General features: G+C 40.4%; 1 protein-coding gene across 1 annotated transcript in view; it reads left to right on the forward strand.

Moving 5' to 3' along the window:
• Nucleotides 1–18425, forward strand: part of COL9A1 (collagen type IX alpha 1 chain) — a 98529-nt gene that overhangs the window by 50001 nt on the left and 30103 nt on the right. Inside the window, exons 20-28 of the mRNA XM_059701271.1 lie at nucleotides 696–749; nucleotides 5510–5563; nucleotides 7143–7196; nucleotides 7336–7389; nucleotides 7521–7574; nucleotides 8007–8060; nucleotides 9291–9335; nucleotides 10388–10441; nucleotides 10545–10598. Of these exons, the coding sequence (XP_059557254.1) occupies nucleotides 696–749; nucleotides 5510–5563; nucleotides 7143–7196; nucleotides 7336–7389; nucleotides 7521–7574; nucleotides 8007–8060; nucleotides 9291–9335; nucleotides 10388–10441; nucleotides 10545–10598 (477 nt within the window). The remainder of the gene's footprint in view (nucleotides 1–695; nucleotides 750–5509; nucleotides 5564–7142; nucleotides 7197–7335; nucleotides 7390–7520; nucleotides 7575–8006; nucleotides 8061–9290; nucleotides 9336–10387; nucleotides 10442–10544; nucleotides 10599–18425) is intronic.

Here is an 18425-nt window from a genome sequence, read left to right on the forward strand (position 1 = left end):
CCCTCCTGCTGTGGGATCAGAGAGCCAAGAGGTAACATTTAGTAGTGAAAGGGATACCAGAAATCACACTCCACACCCTCATTTTTAGGATTACCCACTCTGGTGCCTGAGATTGGGTGAGATGGGTTTCTACTGGACCAAACTGGAATTCAGAACGCACTTATCATGGAAATGGGTTAATGAATAGTGACTATAGGTGGCTAATGGAGATTTGAGCAGCTGCATTTATAGGTCATAAGCTTTAGTGGGTTAGCTTGGGAACCTACTTGCCTTTGATGGCATATAATGGGGAGAATAAATTATCCCAAGGTCTAAAATCAGAACCATGTTACACGTAACCAATTTACAAACCATGAAGGAGGTGAGATTGGCAGTGTATTCTGTATATATTAAAAGCTAAGCCATATGCATTACCACAATTCTCTTGTGTCAGTGATAGTTACTTTTTTGTCATCAGTAATTGTTCAAACTCCAGGGTGTGTAAATCTTCAACATTTTAAACAAGGATTTACCATCAGAAGAATTCTCCTTGGATTTTTATTTCTAAACTAGAAAAGTTCATCTATATGTTGTCACTATTTGTTAATGTTACCTTATGTTGTGATAACATTCTTCTTCTGGATCAGTTTTTATGATGAGATAAATGAGTGTGTGCTTCAACTACAATAATTCACTTTTCTTTTTTACATTTCTAGGGCTCTCAAGGACTGAGAGGCATCACCGGCATAGTTGGGGAAAAGGGAGAAAAAGTAAGAATATGGTGATTATCTATATATATAAAAGCCTAATAAGCAAATTGCCCCCTTGGGAGTTTAGCCAGGAGACCAGGAGTTCGATTGCTCACTATGATGTGTGCTGAACACCAGGGGGCAGCGCGGAATGAAGGAAGGCCTGGGCCAGCAGCTGGGAAAGGGAGGCCCTGGCCAGCAGCCAGAAGGAAGGCCCCACCTGGAAGCCGAAAGGCCCCAATCGACCCTGATTGCCAGCCAGGTCTAGGGACCATACCTGTGCACGAATTTATAATATAAAAATGTATAAATGTTTAAATTTTTGGCCATTTAAAAATATCTTATCTTCAACATCACGTTTTAAATTATTATTTTTAAAATATATTTTTATTGATTTCAGGGTGGAAGGGAGAGGGAGAGATAGAAACATGAATGATGAGAGAGAATCATTGATTAGCTGCCTCCTGCACGTACCCTACTAGGGATCGAGCCCGCAACCTGGGGATGTGCCCTGATTGGGAATTTAACCGGGACTTCTTGGTTCCTATGTTGATGTTCAACCAATGAGGCACACCAGCTGGCCACTTTTTCTTTTTTGTTTGGTGCTTTGTAGATGTTTGGTTAGAGTTTCACATTTCTGTTTATCACTTAGCTGATAAAAATGAGTAGTATGCATAATACTTGTCATATATTTTATATTTTAAATAGGCAAATAGCAATAAAGAGGGCCATTATATTTTACCTCTTAATCATTAACTAGAGGCCTGGTGCACAAAAATTTGTGCACTGGAGGGGGGGTCCCTCAGCCCAGCTTGCCCCCTATCACATACTGGAAGCCCTCAGGGATGTCCTACTCCCTGCTCCCTGCTCCCTGCTCCCCTTGGGGAGTGGGCCTAAGCCACAGTCTGGCCTCCCTCTGTGGGAGGCGACCCAGGTGATCAGGGGAAGGCGCCAGCCCCATCACCCCGCTGCTGCAGCCACTGCCAGTCACCGCAGCCGCCAAGGTGTTTTCATCAACACGGACTCCAGTCCCTCCAACATGAAAAAATGACAACTTTCTTTAGGCATTTTCAAGATGTGTCTTTCAAAGGCTATGACATTTCTTTCTTTCTTTCTTTTTTTATCCTCACCTGAGGATATGTTTCCATTGATTTTTAGAGAATGTGGAAGAGAAAGGGAAAGACAGAGAGAAACATCAAAGTGAGAGGAACACTTTGATTGGTTGCCTCCTGCATGGGCCCTGACCTGGGCCCCAGCCAGGGAGGAGCCTGCAACCTAGGTACATGCCCTTGGTCAGAATTGAACCCAGACCCTGCCATCGGCAGGCCGAGGCATTATCTACTGAGCCAAAACGGCTAGGGCAGGATATGACATTTCTTAGCCTTCCAGCAGCAGACCTCCCTTTTTATCTCCAGGAGTGGAGATAAAATAGATCACCTATTTGGACTCTTATTACCTAAGTTACTAAGAATATTACCAGTGGCATACAGGGAGCTAAGCCAATGAGCAGTCAGAAAAGGTGTTTCCTCTGTAGTTCACACCAATTGCCGGCTTGGCCCCTGCCCAGTCCTAATGCCTCTGGCCGAGTCATTAGCCCTGGGCAGGGGACCCCCAGCTCCCACCATGGCCAGCTCTGCCCCTGCTATCCATGATTGCTGGCACCGCCCCTTGTGCAGGCCCACCCCCAGCTCCCCGCCACCCCTGTGCAGGCCCAAGGCCTCTGGCCGAGGCCTTGGGCCTGGGCAGCGCACCTTCAGCTCCCCGCCACCATCAACATCGCTGGGCCTAATGCCTCAGTCCGTGGCTTGGCGCCTACGTATGCACATTAATCGCCATCTTTGTTGGTGGTTAACCACCATCTTTGTTGGCAGTTAATTTGCATATCTCCCTGATTAGCCAATGGGAAGCGTAGTGGAGGTACGGTTAATTACCCTTTTTGTCTTTTATTAGATAGGATAGTAGTTAACACTGGTAACACTGATGCAGTACTTGGAGAGGAAGGCTAGGACAGGGGAAGACGGAAAGGGAGAGTGAGAGAAGGCAAGATGCACTCAAGGACACTGAGGCCCTCAGTGGCTGTGCTGCCACGTTGATCACTAAGCTCTGCTCTTAGCAGGGATCATATCCTTGTGACCGGAGTTCACCGACTTGTTCTTATCCTGGTCTCAGAGCCCAGGTTCTCCTAGCATTTCCATAGTAAGGTGCTCTGCGAGATGCTGGGGACATTCAAAGAGGAATAAGGACTTCTGCAAGTTGGTTATTTATTGGGAGAAAATAGCTAATTATAATGCAAACAAGAGATATATCAACTTGAGGACAAGTGTTATGAGGGAGTGAAGACGGAATAGCTAACCTTGATGGGGGAACTGGGAGGCTCCTGAAGGCGTTGGGTCAGAAGGATGTCAGGCCTAGAAGGATGAGATGCTGCTGCTGGCGGAGGATAGAGGTCAAGGGATGCCTGGCTGAGTGACTATCTTAAGCAAAGACAATGGAAACCTGAGAGTTCATGATGTGCTCAGAAGTGTCTGTCTTGCTCTGTGTGTGTGCATGCGTGTGTGTCTAGCTCAGCCGTGGGCAAACTACGGCCCGCGGGCGGATCCGGCCCGTTCGGCTGTTCTATCCGGCCCGCGGAGCCGAAAGAGCGGAGGGTTCTCTTGCTCTCCCCTCCGCTCCTTCACCAGCAGCAGTGTTAACATGTATTAGTTCACACAAACACTCCATCCATGCTTTTGTTCCGGCCCTCCGGTCCAGTTTAAGAACCCACTGTGGCCCTCGAGTCAAAAAGTTTGCCCACCCCTGGTCTAGCTTCTTTACCAGACTTTAAGAAAAACAGTTACTCCTTCTTAGAAAGTATGTTAGGAAATGCAATTTGTAGGATCCAGAAAAAGAAAAAAAGCACTCTTGCCCCATTTTCTTTAGAACGTCTATGGCTAATGGCTAATTTATGTCATTCTACACAGAAGCATATAGCCTTCCATTAACAACTAAACAAGAATAATTTGCACACTGTCAGTTCTCAATAAATGAAATTAAATATATTTTTAAAGAGATGCACATTTTTGTGTATTGGAAGAAATGATTTTGTGCATATTTTCTTCAACTTCATTTTTTTAGCCTCTTTTAGGTATTCTCGGTCTGGCTGATTACCTCTTTCATTTCTTTAAAAAAACAACAACACACTGCACTTTAAAAAATATTTTACATTTCTATATTCATGTTACCTTAAGTAATATTTTGTGCATATCTTTTCTGTTATTAAATAATAAATTCCATTTATTTCACAGTTGCTGATACCAGGCCTTTGCTTTTTCTGGATTTAAATCATTTCTAGTATATGTGATCCCTTACTTTGAAACCAATTACCGATCTTGATATGCTTTTTATTTGAGGCATTTTTTCTAGTTTCTATTTTTCAAAATTTCTCATTTCCTCTGGTTTCTGTCAAATTCCTACCAATTAAAAAAAAGCCCTTCTTGTGAACTCAGGCCCATGGAGTGGTTACCTAGTAACAGCAGTTTGGGTCTGAGCTCTCCCTGAACAGCATGAAAGAGAAAGTGCATCAAAGTCATTTCTATAATGCAAGGCTGGGCGTCGCTCTCACAACACAGGCTGGATGATGAATGCAAGTCTTTCTCAGGTCTTCCAAGCCCCTTCTTCCCTGGTGAATGTAGAATGCCAACTGCTTTGTTCTGGTTTTTAGGGATCAAAGAATTTCAAGGCTCTCTGGTGTTTTCTCTGTGGTGTTCTTTCTCCGATTCTACCTGTGTCTGAACCTTCTATCACAGGTTTTCTAATTTTTAATTCTTACTATGGGCACTGTCCACCTGGTTTTCTTGGCCTGACATCTGTTCAATACTCTTTTGACTGCTTTCCATTTATTTTATCGTCTCCCCATCTCAACCCTGTTCATTAGAAGACGGCCTGTTCACTTCAATTGCCTTCTCATTCATTTAATAGAAGAAAAAAAGACTTAAAGAAGGGGATTGTATTTTGTCATGCAGTGTATGTAGACAGCATTAAAAAGCACCATATTTTTGTTTTAAAATCACATTTTGATTTTTATAATGAAAAAGAGATTATATATATAAAATATAACAAAGTGAGAGATAATTCAAGATATTAAATTTATAAAGCTTCGTAGTTTTTACGCCACATCGCTTGGCAGGGTGAATCTGTTGTTGAGAGAATAGATCAATTGCTTTATGCAAACAGAACCTAACATCTACCCAGGATGGGAGAGGGACTGCTCAAATCCGTATTACAATTCATTCTTCCAAATCACATGGCTGGACTTCTGATTCTAAATCTATTTCTTTCTTGGTGGAAATCCAGAATCCCAGACACCCTCCCACAGAGTTCCTGGCAGCTATTTTTTGGGTGGCTCTTTGGTCTTCGCCATTAATGAGTTCCCATAGGGATTCTGAGTGTCCTGGAGGGGGACTACCAAATCTCTTCCAATACACCTGCCAAGTTCTCTAAGTAGGTGCCAGGCTATTTATTCATGTCATCAATCAAGAATGGGTGCAGTGTTAACTTCAAATATCCAGAGTGCTATCAAAATTTTGCTGTAAGTACTTTGGTGGGATGAGAAGATGTAGACTAGAGTTTTCATATTTCAGGTGTCATATCTACTTTTTGGGGTTCACTAATGAATAGGATATATATTACACACATAAAACCTCCTTTTTTTTAGTATCTATTAAAGTTGTTTAGAAAGACTGATCTGCCCTTTAACATATATGACTGAACTCATTTTCATTTCTTTGTCTTGTTTTGTGCAGGGTGCTCGGGGCTTTGATGGAGAACCTGGGCCGCGAGGAATTCCTGGTTCATTTGTAAGTAGTTTTCCTTAACAAGACCCCATGATTTATTTTATTTTATTTTATTTTTTTAGCAATGATCAATGATAGATTTTTTTCTATATGTATGTGTATCTGCAAGTATCCCCTACATGTGAATAATTAAAGTGGAAAAATGGGCAATAGTTTTTATATTTATTTAAAATATTTTAATTAAGATAAACATCTCATTCTTGGGTTGAGATAGGTTTTTTTTTTAATATATTTTTATTGATTTTTTTATAGAGAGGAAGGGAGAGGGATAGAGAGTTAGAAACATCGATGAGAGAGAAACATCGATCAGCTGCCTCCTGCACATCTCCCACTGGGGATGTGCCTGCAACCCAGGTACATGCCCTTGACCGGAATCGAACCCGGGACCCTTCAGTCCGCAGGCCGACACTCCATCCACTGAGCCAAACCGGTTTTGGCGAGATAGGTTTTTTTTTTTTAATAGGTGAAGTAAAATTGTTATGTGTTTATCTTTACTATGTTTTCCTTTTGTTTTGGTTGTCAGCATGCTTAGAATTATAGTGACTATCTCATGTCAAGTTCTTGGGTAGTTCTATCCTTTTCTTTCTCTATGACTTCTGATCTCATTATTCTATATTTTGACTGCCATAGATGTAGGTAACAATATTGTAGGCTGCCTCACACCTTTTCCCCTTTCTGGAAGCAAATAAAAAAGGCATTTATTAATGATAACCTATACACATAGAAAGTAGAAAAGGTATAAGTAAAATAGAATTTCCAACTATCAAGGTCCTCTGGTACAGTGTGAAAGACAGAATGTAACTAAACCATTCATTATAAGATCAAACACTAGAGCATGTGGTAAAGGTAATCCAAGCAAGAGGGCCTTAGAGGAGGTGTGGCCGGGAGAGCAGCAGATACAGCTGAGAGGAAGCACCTTTAATGGGTGGTGTTGCTGTTGCAGACGCTGCCACTGTCTGGGGTTGAGAAGATGACATTGCATAGATAAGGCAGAACCACATTGTGGAGAGTGTTTAATGCCAATCTTAGCAATAGGAACGGATCCAGTAGCAATAGGAAGCCCTTTGAGGTTTTAGAGGAGGTAAACAATCCCACAAAAGCTGTATTTTAGGAAGACACATCCTCCATCTGTTGCCACCTATACCCTACATCAACAGGAGCTTGGTAATTTCTACATAAACCATTATTATTAACTGGGGAATTAAATAATAGGGAGAAAGGTTGGCAACTAATCCAAACCTTAACCCACCAGGATAATCAATGGGAGTAGCTGATATGTACACATAGTTACAAATGTCAAAGTTACTTGCAGTATGGACCTTAATTTTATTTTACCTGTACATGCAAAGAGCAAAGAAGCATATGCATTTAAAATAAAAGTAAAAGATAAGTAAGTCTCGATGCTCCCAATGGAAAATCATTTTTTAAAGACAATTTTTATAAAAAGATTTCTCGAGCTACGCATCCATAATAGAGCAAAGCCATTGGGATGAAAGAGGTAAGGTGGATGGTATCTTATAATTTCAGAAGTCTATCGGTAAGTAACTTTTGCTTAGAGTAACAATATTTTATTTTCTTACAGGGTGATCAAGGACAGCGAGGGCCTCCAGGAGAAGCAGGTCCCAAGGGAGACAGAGTGAGTTCAAATGAGTGTTCATCACGACAGGCAGCGTGATTTCCAGTGTCATCTGCTGACCATGCTCCCCTCTTTGACATGTCCTAAGTATTGTGATAATTGAGCATGACTTGTCTGCCCTTTCCCTTTTGCCCTGCAGGGGCCTCAAGGTTCTAGAGGAATTCCTGGCCTCCCTGGGTCCAAAGGAGACACGGTATGTCTTAAGCAGTAGTCATCGAGCACATTTTTCAAAGTGATTATTAACTCAGAATAAAACTTTAGAAAATAATGAAGGGAAGGAGAATGTGTTTCTAAGAGACAGTGTGTTTCTTTGTGTGTCGTTAGGGCTTGCCAGGTGTGGATGGCCGTGACGGGATCCCTGGAATGCCCGGAACAAAGGTAGCTGTGTGATTTAGTCCAAGAGTGAATAGGGCCATCTCTGCCCTGGCCAACCAAGCATAGCATTTCCATTACTCCATTACTGGGAGGTTATTTAGGTGGTTTTGACTTCTTTCCTCCTTTTAATTTTATAATCAAGTGTCAATTCAAAATGGTTATTAGAATAGGATGCTTATTTGCTTGGTTTCAGAAACTCAGTAAAATTGTCCCATTGAGGAAAGTAGGCTGAAGGAAATTGTATATTTTGATTGAATTTGTATCCTAAGTCTTATCCCACAACAACCTCTGCCCCTTATTGGGTAACATTATAAAAATGCATGTAAGGTCAGCTGTTGGAATAATCCTTTTACTCTGAGTCCTTCCTTTTCTTAAAAGTAATACAGCAGTTCGGACACTTCAAAGATGCAATGAAAACTTTTTTTCCCTCCCCAGGGTGAACCGGGGAAACCTGGGCCTCCTGGTGATGCAGGACTGCAGGGGTTACCTGTGAGTATTTAGTTCTTTAAATGCTTATTGGTTTACATACATATATTGAGTCGCATGTATAGATATGAATTTTGGGGAGAAACATATTAAGTAAATTGCTAAGTCCTGGGGAAGATACGATGCTTTAATTTACCTTTTTTATATTTACATTTTTGTACTTTTTCTCTGAGTAGCTAGTTCTTTTTCTAATAATATACTAAGCTTTAATTTTACATTTTATATTCCTCTTTAGTTCAATCTTCCCTGTATCTTTTTCCTAACCCTGAGCTGTGGGCCAGGATCATATACTTTCTCCTACTTTTTTCTTTTCTTTCCTGTATTGATTAAGGTATTACAACTGTGTCCTTATCCCTCCATTGTCCCCCCCAGCCCCCCCACTCATGCCCCCCCCGCCCCCGGTGTCTGTACCATTGGTTAGGCTTATATGCATGCATACAAGTCCTTTGGTGGATCTCTCCCCCTTGGCCCCACCCTCCCCTGCCTTCCCTCTGAGGTTTGAGCATCTGATCGATGCTTTTCTGTCTCTAGATCTATTACTTTTTCCTACTTTTAACCAGTTCTGAAGTTTTTGTTAGTAGTGTTGAGCTATAAGACAGTTGAGGGTAAGCTCAAGAACAATGTGAGACATAAGATATCATTTCTGAGTATGTGCTATTTTGAATGATTCAAATTGTTTCCCTGCATTAATGTGGCTAGAATTTCATGTGGATTATACCAGGTGTATTCTTGGCTCTTTGGAAACAAATGTTTCAAGTTAATAAGGGATAGTTGGTAATATCGAGGACTGGCCTCGAACTTATTTTCTGACACTTTAAAAATAATCAGAGAATAAATATTAGGACTCCCAATAGTATCAAATCTTAATTAGACCCAGCATTCTCCTGCCATTCTTTTTTTAACTTAAGCTTAACTTTTTTTCGATCAGTCTTTGTCTTGTTATTCTGTACATGAAATCATGCTGATAAGAGTTCCCCTTGACAAAATGGAAGTTAAAAATAACTAGTGTAGAGGTAGGCTTTGCTTTATGGGTGTTCAGACTTAACAAGCCAGATACAGTAAAGTCATACCTTCTAAATTGTTCAGAGTTGGAGAACTAGGAGAATCTTCCTCGTGCGAAATCTTCGAGGTTGTCATGATTCCCTCGGTCCCTGGGCAGTGTGCAGTAGGCTTGGCACGCCACCGATTCTCAGATAAGGTGATTAAAACTATGTTCTGCCTGCATTCTTTTAGGGTGTGCCTGGAATTCCTGGTGCAAAGGGTACTGCGGGTGAAAAGGTAAAAGAGCGAGCCTTTTAAATTAATGCTTTTTTATTTTATTTTTTAAAAAAACTTCTTTATTTTAGTAATACATTTAGTTATAATTTTTAATATTTACAACCTGCCTTTTATTTTATATTTGACTGTAAGGAGAAATTTAAAAAGCTTTCAGTCTTCAAATGCTAATCTCTTTGCCAGCTGCAGAGAGAATACTTTGACAAAGTGTTGCTGAACAGATTGCCTTCTTGACAGTGTCATCTTTTGCTACAGAAAGTTTTACACTAGTGAAAGTTTTACACAAGTAACAAAAGGAATACATTATTAAGCCATACAAATTATACCAGAGAATATTATTATGATGGTTAAGCTTACACTGAAAAGGTGTTAGGCGTCTTGTTCACATACTGATCAACTAGTGCTTATATTCACGTATTATTTTTTAATAGGTGAAAGAAAAAATAGATAAAATGTGAATAATGTAGAAATTGGATACTATTAGATCACATAGCTACAGCCCTCCAATCATATTGGTCCACAGTGTGCTGACCAGAGATGTGCCTTGAAAACGGATGGTGAGAGATGGATGGGGAGATGGCGTCCCCAGAACTGTGCCTTCCTTAGAGCTTGCTGGGAGAGTTCTCAACAGCACATTCTCTCATATTTCCTCATGTTGACATAAGTGTTTATAATTATTCAAATGTCATTGTCAGGTAAAGGGCTCAAAAAGGAATACTGGAGGTGAAAATGGTAGAGGAAAGACATATAGTTAATACAGTAAATAAAGAAAAATGCTCTCATATTCTTGTCAGGCTAAAGACATCTGACACTTGAACTTCATTTTTTTGGGACATTTTTGACACCTTTCCTATACTTCTGGGAATAACAAAACACTATCCTGCATCTAAAGAGCTGTGATGTATCCACCAAGAAGGAGACTGTACACCTCCCACGTTCTCAATGTAAAACCGAGAAATTAATGCTGTTGAAGTGTAAGACATACCCGGACTGGGTGAGACAGATGGGTGATTATGCTTACTTACTGTCTGAATTATGCTGCATTTTACCTTTAGGGCAACACAGGTGCTCCAGGGAAACCTGGCCAATTGGGGAATTCAGGCAAACCGGTAAGATGCCATAAGTTCTTCCCACACATTATAACCTGTTGTAATCACTAAACAAAGGATTGAGGAATGTTAACTTTTTCTCTACCTGCTTTCCTCATAACAGGGCCAACAGGGGCCGCCAGGAGAGGTGGGACCCCGAGGACCCCGGGGGCTCCCTGTGAGTATTCCTTCCTTAAGACCCTCCCAAAGTGCCTTCTCAGGGCTTTGCTGGGCCCTCATTCATTCACTCATTCATTCATTCATTCATTCATCCATCCATCCATCCATCCATCCATCCATCCATCCATCCATCCACCCACCAATGCCTCCTGATGTTTGAGCATGTACTAGTTTATATGGACAATGAAATGGGAAAGCTATTCAGAATTACAATGTGCTTGTGTTTTGAGAAAGTGGAAACAAAAAGGAACTATTTATAAAAAGCATGACAACCTTTTCTGCTCTCATCTCATGTTAAGGAAATATTTTAGGGTGATAAAAAACTAAATCAAGAGAGAATTCATATACTATATAATTCACCCAGTTAAAGCGTATACTTTATTTTTAGTATACTTATAGAATTGTGCAGCCATTGTCACAGTAAATTTCAAGACATTTTTATCACCCCCCAAAAAAGAAACTGTATTCACTTGTAGTCATTCAATTTTCCCCCTAATCCTCTCAGCCCTAGGCAATTGCTAATCTAGTTTCTACCTCTAAAGATTTGCCTGTTCTGGAAATTTCATATAAATAGAATTATGCAATATGTGGGTTTTTAAATGATTGGCTTCTCTCATTTTGCATGTTTTTAAGCTCATCTATGTTGCACAATGTATCAATACTTCATTTTTATTGTTAAGTATTATTCAATTGTATGGCTATACCAAATTTTATTCATCCATTCATTCATTGATGGACATTTGGGTTAGTTCCACTTTTTGGCCATTACGAATAATGCTGCTATGAATATTTTTCTACAAGTTTTTGTTTAGATATTTTTTTCATTTCTCTTGAGTACATAACTAGGATTAGAATTGCTGGGTCATGTGGTCACTCTGTTTAATCTTTTGAGAAACTGGCAGACTTCTTTCAGTGTGAGTTTGCAAATACCTATGTTGCAGCAAATATAGCAATGTATATATTCTCAATAGACACAATTTAACCCTCAGAGAGAAACTGATTAGGAAATTAAACATTATGCACTTCAATTTAACTTTAAAAAATTCTCTCTGACCTTCTAAGTCGGGGTGGGCAAACTTTTTGTGAGTGCATGCCAAAACCAGCAAAATCTCTGACTCAAAATTCTTCTGTGTGCCAACCCTAATTTTTTGAGAACATGTTACGCCTACTTGATATCTCTTAAGGTGTATGTATGTGAAGAACCTTGAAGAAATAATAAAATTCATTTGAGCGACAAAAACACAGTATATGATGATAAAAAATACATTTATATTTAATGTATACATGTACACTGATAAGTCTGACAGAAAACTTTATGACTCCGTTTGATATTATCAGTGGGACTTTTGCTTCTGCATCACTGATGATAGAGATTTTATATCAAGTTTATATTTCGTGACCTTCAGAGATATGCACGAGCTACTACTTTCAACCATCAGGCTACTCCTATTACGAGACTTAACAAAATTCATCACTGAGAACAAAGATTCACAAGCGTATGTGGATGAAATAAAAACACTGGTCGGATCTAGGAAGGCAGGGAGAGTTAAGGCAGAGGCATAGAAATTGCTCTTCCCCTCTCTAGTCAATCCATGTCTATGGTCTTTAAGATAACTTGTTACGTAAAATTATTTATTTATCTAAGATGCACCTACACTGAATTTATCTGAAAAATAAAAAAGCCGATATTAAGAAAAAAATTGTAAACGGAAGATTATAAGAGAGGGTTTTGCGTGCCAGCAAAAGTTACTGGCGTGCCATGTTTGGCACACATGCCAGGGGTTGCCCACCCGTGTTCTAAGTTCTTTTTTTTGAAAGCCTGATGGGCAAGAAAAAGAACCCTAATTGGGAAAACAGAAACATTTTCAATCATTGTTACTTATTTCTGTTAAAGCATTTCTTGAGCATGATGAATTAGGATTTTCATGCTTTAGGAAAGTGAAATATTCCGGGAGTCTTGTGACATGGGAGTGCTCTCCCTTCTCACAGATACCTGTCAACTGACCTCTACCAGGTGGTTTCCATAAGTTCCTCTGCAGCCGCAGAAACCAGCTCCTGCTCCTCACTGTGCTCCTTGCTCTCTCTGTCTCACTCCTTGCTTATCCTTTCCTTCTCTCTTGCTCGGAGCCTGTGAATTTCTAGTTAAAATACTTCTATTAGACTGTCAAAGCAATGAAGTTACAGCGAGGTCACACTTCCACAGCGATGAATATGCTATGTGACTGGTTTGGAAAGACTTAACAGTGTGGGAGAGGGCACTAGAACTTTGAGAATATTGACTATTATGTCTAGTTTTCACTTGGTAGAACGGAAAACTGTATCGAGGAGCATCTGCTGTGTGCCAGCACCATGCACTGACACAAAAACTGATACAGGGAGAGAGGGCCTGGCCCATCACCATTAAAGTGCCACGGGATGTATAAAGCAAGGAATGAGAGGCAGAACTGCAGGAGGCGGCAAGGTGGTGTGTGTGTTTAATATTCTCGTGTGAGGAGCGGCAGATCCCCAGAGGAAATTATGCCTGTGCAAGGTTTAAGGTTTGATTTTTGAGTTTCTGTGAGTCCAAATTGTTCCTGTCACTGAGGCTCAAAGCTTTGGTATTCGTCTTCACATTTCCTATGTCAGTAGGACCTTTTGCTTCTACTGCCTCCTTTTCCGAGCTCTCTTATATTCCACTCTTCCTTTCTTAGCCCTCCTTTTCCACCCTGGCTCAGATCATTCCCTGCTGGTGGGATTATTTCCGTCGTCTCCTGGTTGGCCTTCTCAACTCCAGTCTTCGTCTCCCAGTGTCTCCCAACAGGGTACTTGGTATTATGGCTGGGATGGGTCTTGGTTCTCCAGGACTCTTGCACATTGCAGGGTGTCTGCATCTCTGAACTCCACCGTACAATTCCAGTAGTGTCCCCACAGTCATGGAATAAACAAAAATGCCAAACACAATTCTGAAGGCCCGGGGAATGGCAGCACTCCAAGTCTGCACGCACCACACAGCTGATGGTCTTCCCAAAGCGCAGTTTCCATCATCCCTTAACTTAAAAGTCATTAATTCATCTCCCCTGAAAGTAACAGAAAGTACAACAGCCTAAACCATCTGCTTATGCCTGGGTTTTACTTGCATTTCTGCCTTGCTCAGAGCCTGTGCTCAAGTCCATGCTAATTGCCCTGTACTCTCTGCACTTCACCACCCTGCCTGCTTTCTTCTGTTACACCTTTCTTCTCCATTTCTCTGGCTCAACTTCCCATGTGCCTCCTGAGGTGTAACTGAAATGTGAATTCCACAATGAGATGATCTCTGATTGTTTCCTGTCCCCCAGAGAGAAGTGACCTCTCCTTATCCTGAACCCCGTCACCCTTGGCCATTTCCACCCCACGCTGTGGAAACTGCCGGAAGGCAGGGACACATCTGACCCACCTTCTGTATCTTACATCTCTGTACTCAGAGTCTGCCATAAAGTAGTAAATATTTTTGAAAAGAGCCAAATTGGAGGTATCATAAATCTTGCTATGCTGCTTATGCAATAATTGACTTCTCACCTGCTATAAATTTTTCAGGAGTGTCATGAGAGGTTATAAATATTCCAGTTCTGGAGCAGAGCTTCTACACCGAATCTTCTTGCTGAAAGATACATTTGTTCTTTCATTTTACATCATTAAATTCAGTTTCATAGACAAGTTCACACATTTTCAACTAGTCCTCACAAGTCGGGTCAGTCTTTCTTGCAAATCTCACACCGAGAAGCTCAGTAGAAGGAATGAAAACCCATTTCTAATGTGCTCTGCTAATGGATCAGAGCTCATTGGAACCTGTCTTTGAAATTAAGTGGTATTCCCCCGTTTCCCCATCATTGTTCCATTAGCTTTTGCCAATACAACAGCAAAAGATATTGAGGTTTTTTGGCATCTCCTGTGGTTATATGTGAGCATATATCTTTACCACTTGGACCAAGCTTCTGGCTCTCACCATGGCACGTCACTTGGTTTATAACTGGGTCTGGGTGGCTCCTGGTTTGGAGCAGGCAAATGGTTGGGGCCTCTGGTTTGGTCCTACCATGATGCGGTTCCTGGTCCCTTTCCCGCTTCCAGGCCTCTCGGAACGAGCCAGGGCCAGTTCTGATCTCATGATTCTCAGGGTTCTTAATGGGAGGAGTGCCATGCTGGTCTCCTTCCAGTTTTCTGAAGATTATATACTCCTGGGGAAGCCTGAATCATGTTTCTTTTTTTTCTTTATTGATTAAGGTATTACATAAGTGTCCTTATCCCCCCATTTCCCCCCTCTGCTCATGCCCTCACCACCCTGGTGTCTGTGTCCATTGGTTAGGCCTATATGCATGCATACAAGTCCTTTGGTTGACCTCTCCCCTTTACCCCCACCCTCCCCTGCCTTCCCTCTGAGGTCTGATTGATGCTTCTCTGTCTCAGGATCTGTTTTTGTTCATCAGTTTATGTTTTTCATTATATTCCACAAATGAGTGAGATCATGTAATATTTATCTTTCTCTGATTAACTTATATCACTTAGCATAATGCTCTCCAGTTCCATCCACGCTGTTGCTAATGGTAAGAATTCCTTCTTTTTTACCGCAGCATAGTATTCCATTGTGTAGATGTACCACCATTTTTTTAATCCACTCATCTGCTGATGGGCACTTAGGCTGTTTCCAAATCTTAGCTATGGTGAATTATGCTGCTATGAACATAGGGGTGCATATATCCTTTCTGATTGGTGTTTCTAGTTTCTTGGGATATATTCCTAGAAGTGGGATCACTGGGTTAAATGGGAGTTCCATTTTTAGTTTTTTGAGGAAACTCCATACTGTTCTCCACAGTGGCTGCACCAGTCTGCATTCCCACCAGCAGTGCACTATGGTTCCTTTTTCTCCACATTCTTGCCAGCACTTGTCATTTGTAGATTTGTTGATGATAGCCAGTCTGACAGGTGTGAGATGGTACCGCATTGTCGTTTTGATTTGCATCTCTTGGATGATTAGTGACTTTGAGCAAGTTTTCATATGTCTCTTGGCTTTCTGTATGTCCTCTTTTGAAAAGTATCTATTTAGGTCTTTGAGCAAGTTTTCATATGTCTCTTGGCTTTCTGTATGTCCTCTTTTGAAAAGTATCTATTTAGGTCTGTTGCCCATTTTTTGATTGGGTTGTTTATCTTCCTTTTGTTAAGTTGTATGAGTTACCCTTAATGGTGGTAACATTGGCAAATATGTTCTCCCATGCAGTGGGCTTTCTTGTTGTTTAGTTGATGGTTTCTTTTGCCGTGCAGAAGCTTTTTATTTTGATACTAAAGGCCTGATTCATGAAATTTGTGCAAAAGTAGGCCTTCCTCCAACCCCCCCAACTCCCCCCCCCCAACCGGCTTCCCTCCGGCATCGGCTTCATCCGAAAGGTCATTCAGAAGGATGTCCAGTCTAATTAGCATATTACACTTTTATTATTATAGATAGTCCCATTTTTTTTATTTTCTCTTTAGTTTCTATTGCCCTAGGACAGTGATGGCGAACCTTTTGAGCTCGGCGTGTCAGCATTTTGAAAAACCCTAACTTAACTTTGGTGCTGTGTCACATATAGAAATTTTTTGATATTTGCAACCATAGTAAAACAAAGACATTTTTGATATTTATTTTTTATATTTAAATGCCATTTAACAAAGAAAAATAAACCAAAAAAATGAGTTTGCGTGTCATCTCTGACACGTGTGTTATAGGTTCGCCATCACTGCCCTAGGAGCTGTATCAGTGAAGATATTGCTTTGGCATATGTCTGAAATTTTGCTGCCTGTGGATTCCTCTAAGATTCTTATGGTTTCCCATCTTATGTTTAAGTCCGTTATCCATTTTGAGTTTATTTTTGTGTATGGTGTAAGTTAGTGGTCTAGTTTCATTTTTTTGCATGTATCTGTCCAATTTTCCCAACACCATTTATTGAAGAGACTGTTTTGATCCCATTGTATGTTCATGCCTCCTTTGCCAAATATTAACAGAGCATAGTGGTTTGGGTTGATTTCTGGGTTCTCTATTGTATTCCATTGGTCTATATGTCTGTTTTTGTGCAAGTACCAGGCAGTTTTGAGAACAGTGGCTTTGTAATACATCTTGATATCTGGTATTGAGATTCCTCCTACTTTGTTCTTCTTTCTTAGGTGAATTATGTTTCTTAAAGTGCCACCCTACCCTATTATCAACAGTCTCAAGCACAGAGGTCCCCATAGGGTATGTTGTTGAGTGATTTCAGCTGTCTTCCTATCCTACCCAGGCCCCGGAAGGTTACCCCTGTCAATAATTTATGAAACAACGGTGACAGTTATAGTTTAGACAGATTTTTATCTACCTCTGTGCATGAGGGGATATTTAAACCTATACCAGAGAAAAACAGAAACTATATAATTTTGTGAAATTGAATAGATTTAAAAATATCATAGTGGCAAACCTAAAAATTATTATTGTGGTAGGACTAATGGGAAATGAGATTTTTTTGAAGTTAATATGTAAATGGTATGTAAAAGAAACAATTGATGGAAATTATAATTGGTCTTCTGGCTTAATCAGCATTCTTTTTGCCAAAGAGAAGCACTTAGTATAGTAATTTATATATTCCATTTCTAAAATTGGCAAGGTACTAAGGATAATGTTTATCCTTCAGCTAGTTAGCATTTTGGGTAATCAGGCAAATACAATCACCATCACAGTCTAGAGTACAATGAAATTAAAATCCATTTTTTTTGGGGGGGGGGGTAAAATAATTATGACAATGCAAGTATTTTTCTGCATTATTTTAAAAGTCTAGTAGTTGCATTTTTTTAAAAGGGAGACTTCCAAATAGAATTATTTTTCTGTATTTATTGAAACGAGTATTTCTGAGTAGCTTCCACTATAGCGAGTCTTCAAATAACATCAGTTTATTCAACATCATTTCCTCATAACATTGATGAGATGCCGTAGGAACTTAACTCTTGTTCATATCAATTAGCCTATTGTAAATATCCTTTTATTATACATTGCTTCACCTAAAATTGCAGAACCTATTGATGATGTTAAGTGAGGATCTTCTGTGCTTGCTTCTAAAGAAAGTGCCCTCCTACTAATCCATGATCTTAACAGAAACTCGAGAAATGAGGACCAGAGACTCGTTTTGTCCAAGCACAACTTGTGCTTTTAAAGAAACATGGGAGAGTTGAAAGGCAAAATACATGTAATCAAACACGCAATTAAAAAACAATTTGACTTTTTTTTAAAAAAATATATTTTATTGATTTTTTACAGAGAGGAAAGGAGAGGGATAGAGAGTTAGAAACATTGATGAGAGAGAAACATCGATCAGCTGTCTCCTGCACACTCCCTACTGGGGATGTGCCCACAACCAAAGTACATGCCCTTGACTGGAATTGAACTTGGGACCCTTCAGTCCACAGGCCGACGCTCTATCCACTGAGCCAAACTGGTTAGGGCTTGACTGTTTTTTTAGTCTTTGGATAAAAACATGGATAAAAATAGTAACACTTCTGTAAACTTCCTATGAGCCAGACACTGTTCTAAGTGCTTCATGCATCTACTCAATCCTCGCAGATAGGTACTGCTTTTAATCCCCACTTTCTAGATGAGGAAACCCAGGCACAAAGAGATTGCGCTGTGTGCCGGGCGTTAGCTGATGCCGGGGAGCCCGACTTCAGGCCTGGCAATGTCCACACCTCACTTCTACCCTCAAATGCCTCCCTGCTCAATCAAGGCTCCACAGGATGGTTGTTATTGGAAGTTAGCTTGCCAGATTCCAGTGGTGCAAGACATATTTAACAAATTCTAGTATTTATAGAACTTTTGTAA

The sequence above is a fragment of the Myotis daubentonii genome, chromosome 6, assembly GCF_963259705.1.
Source record: "Myotis daubentonii chromosome 6, mMyoDau2.1, whole genome shotgun sequence".
In the NCBI taxonomy this organism is placed as follows: Eukaryota; Metazoa; Chordata; class Mammalia; order Chiroptera; family Vespertilionidae; genus Myotis; species Myotis daubentonii.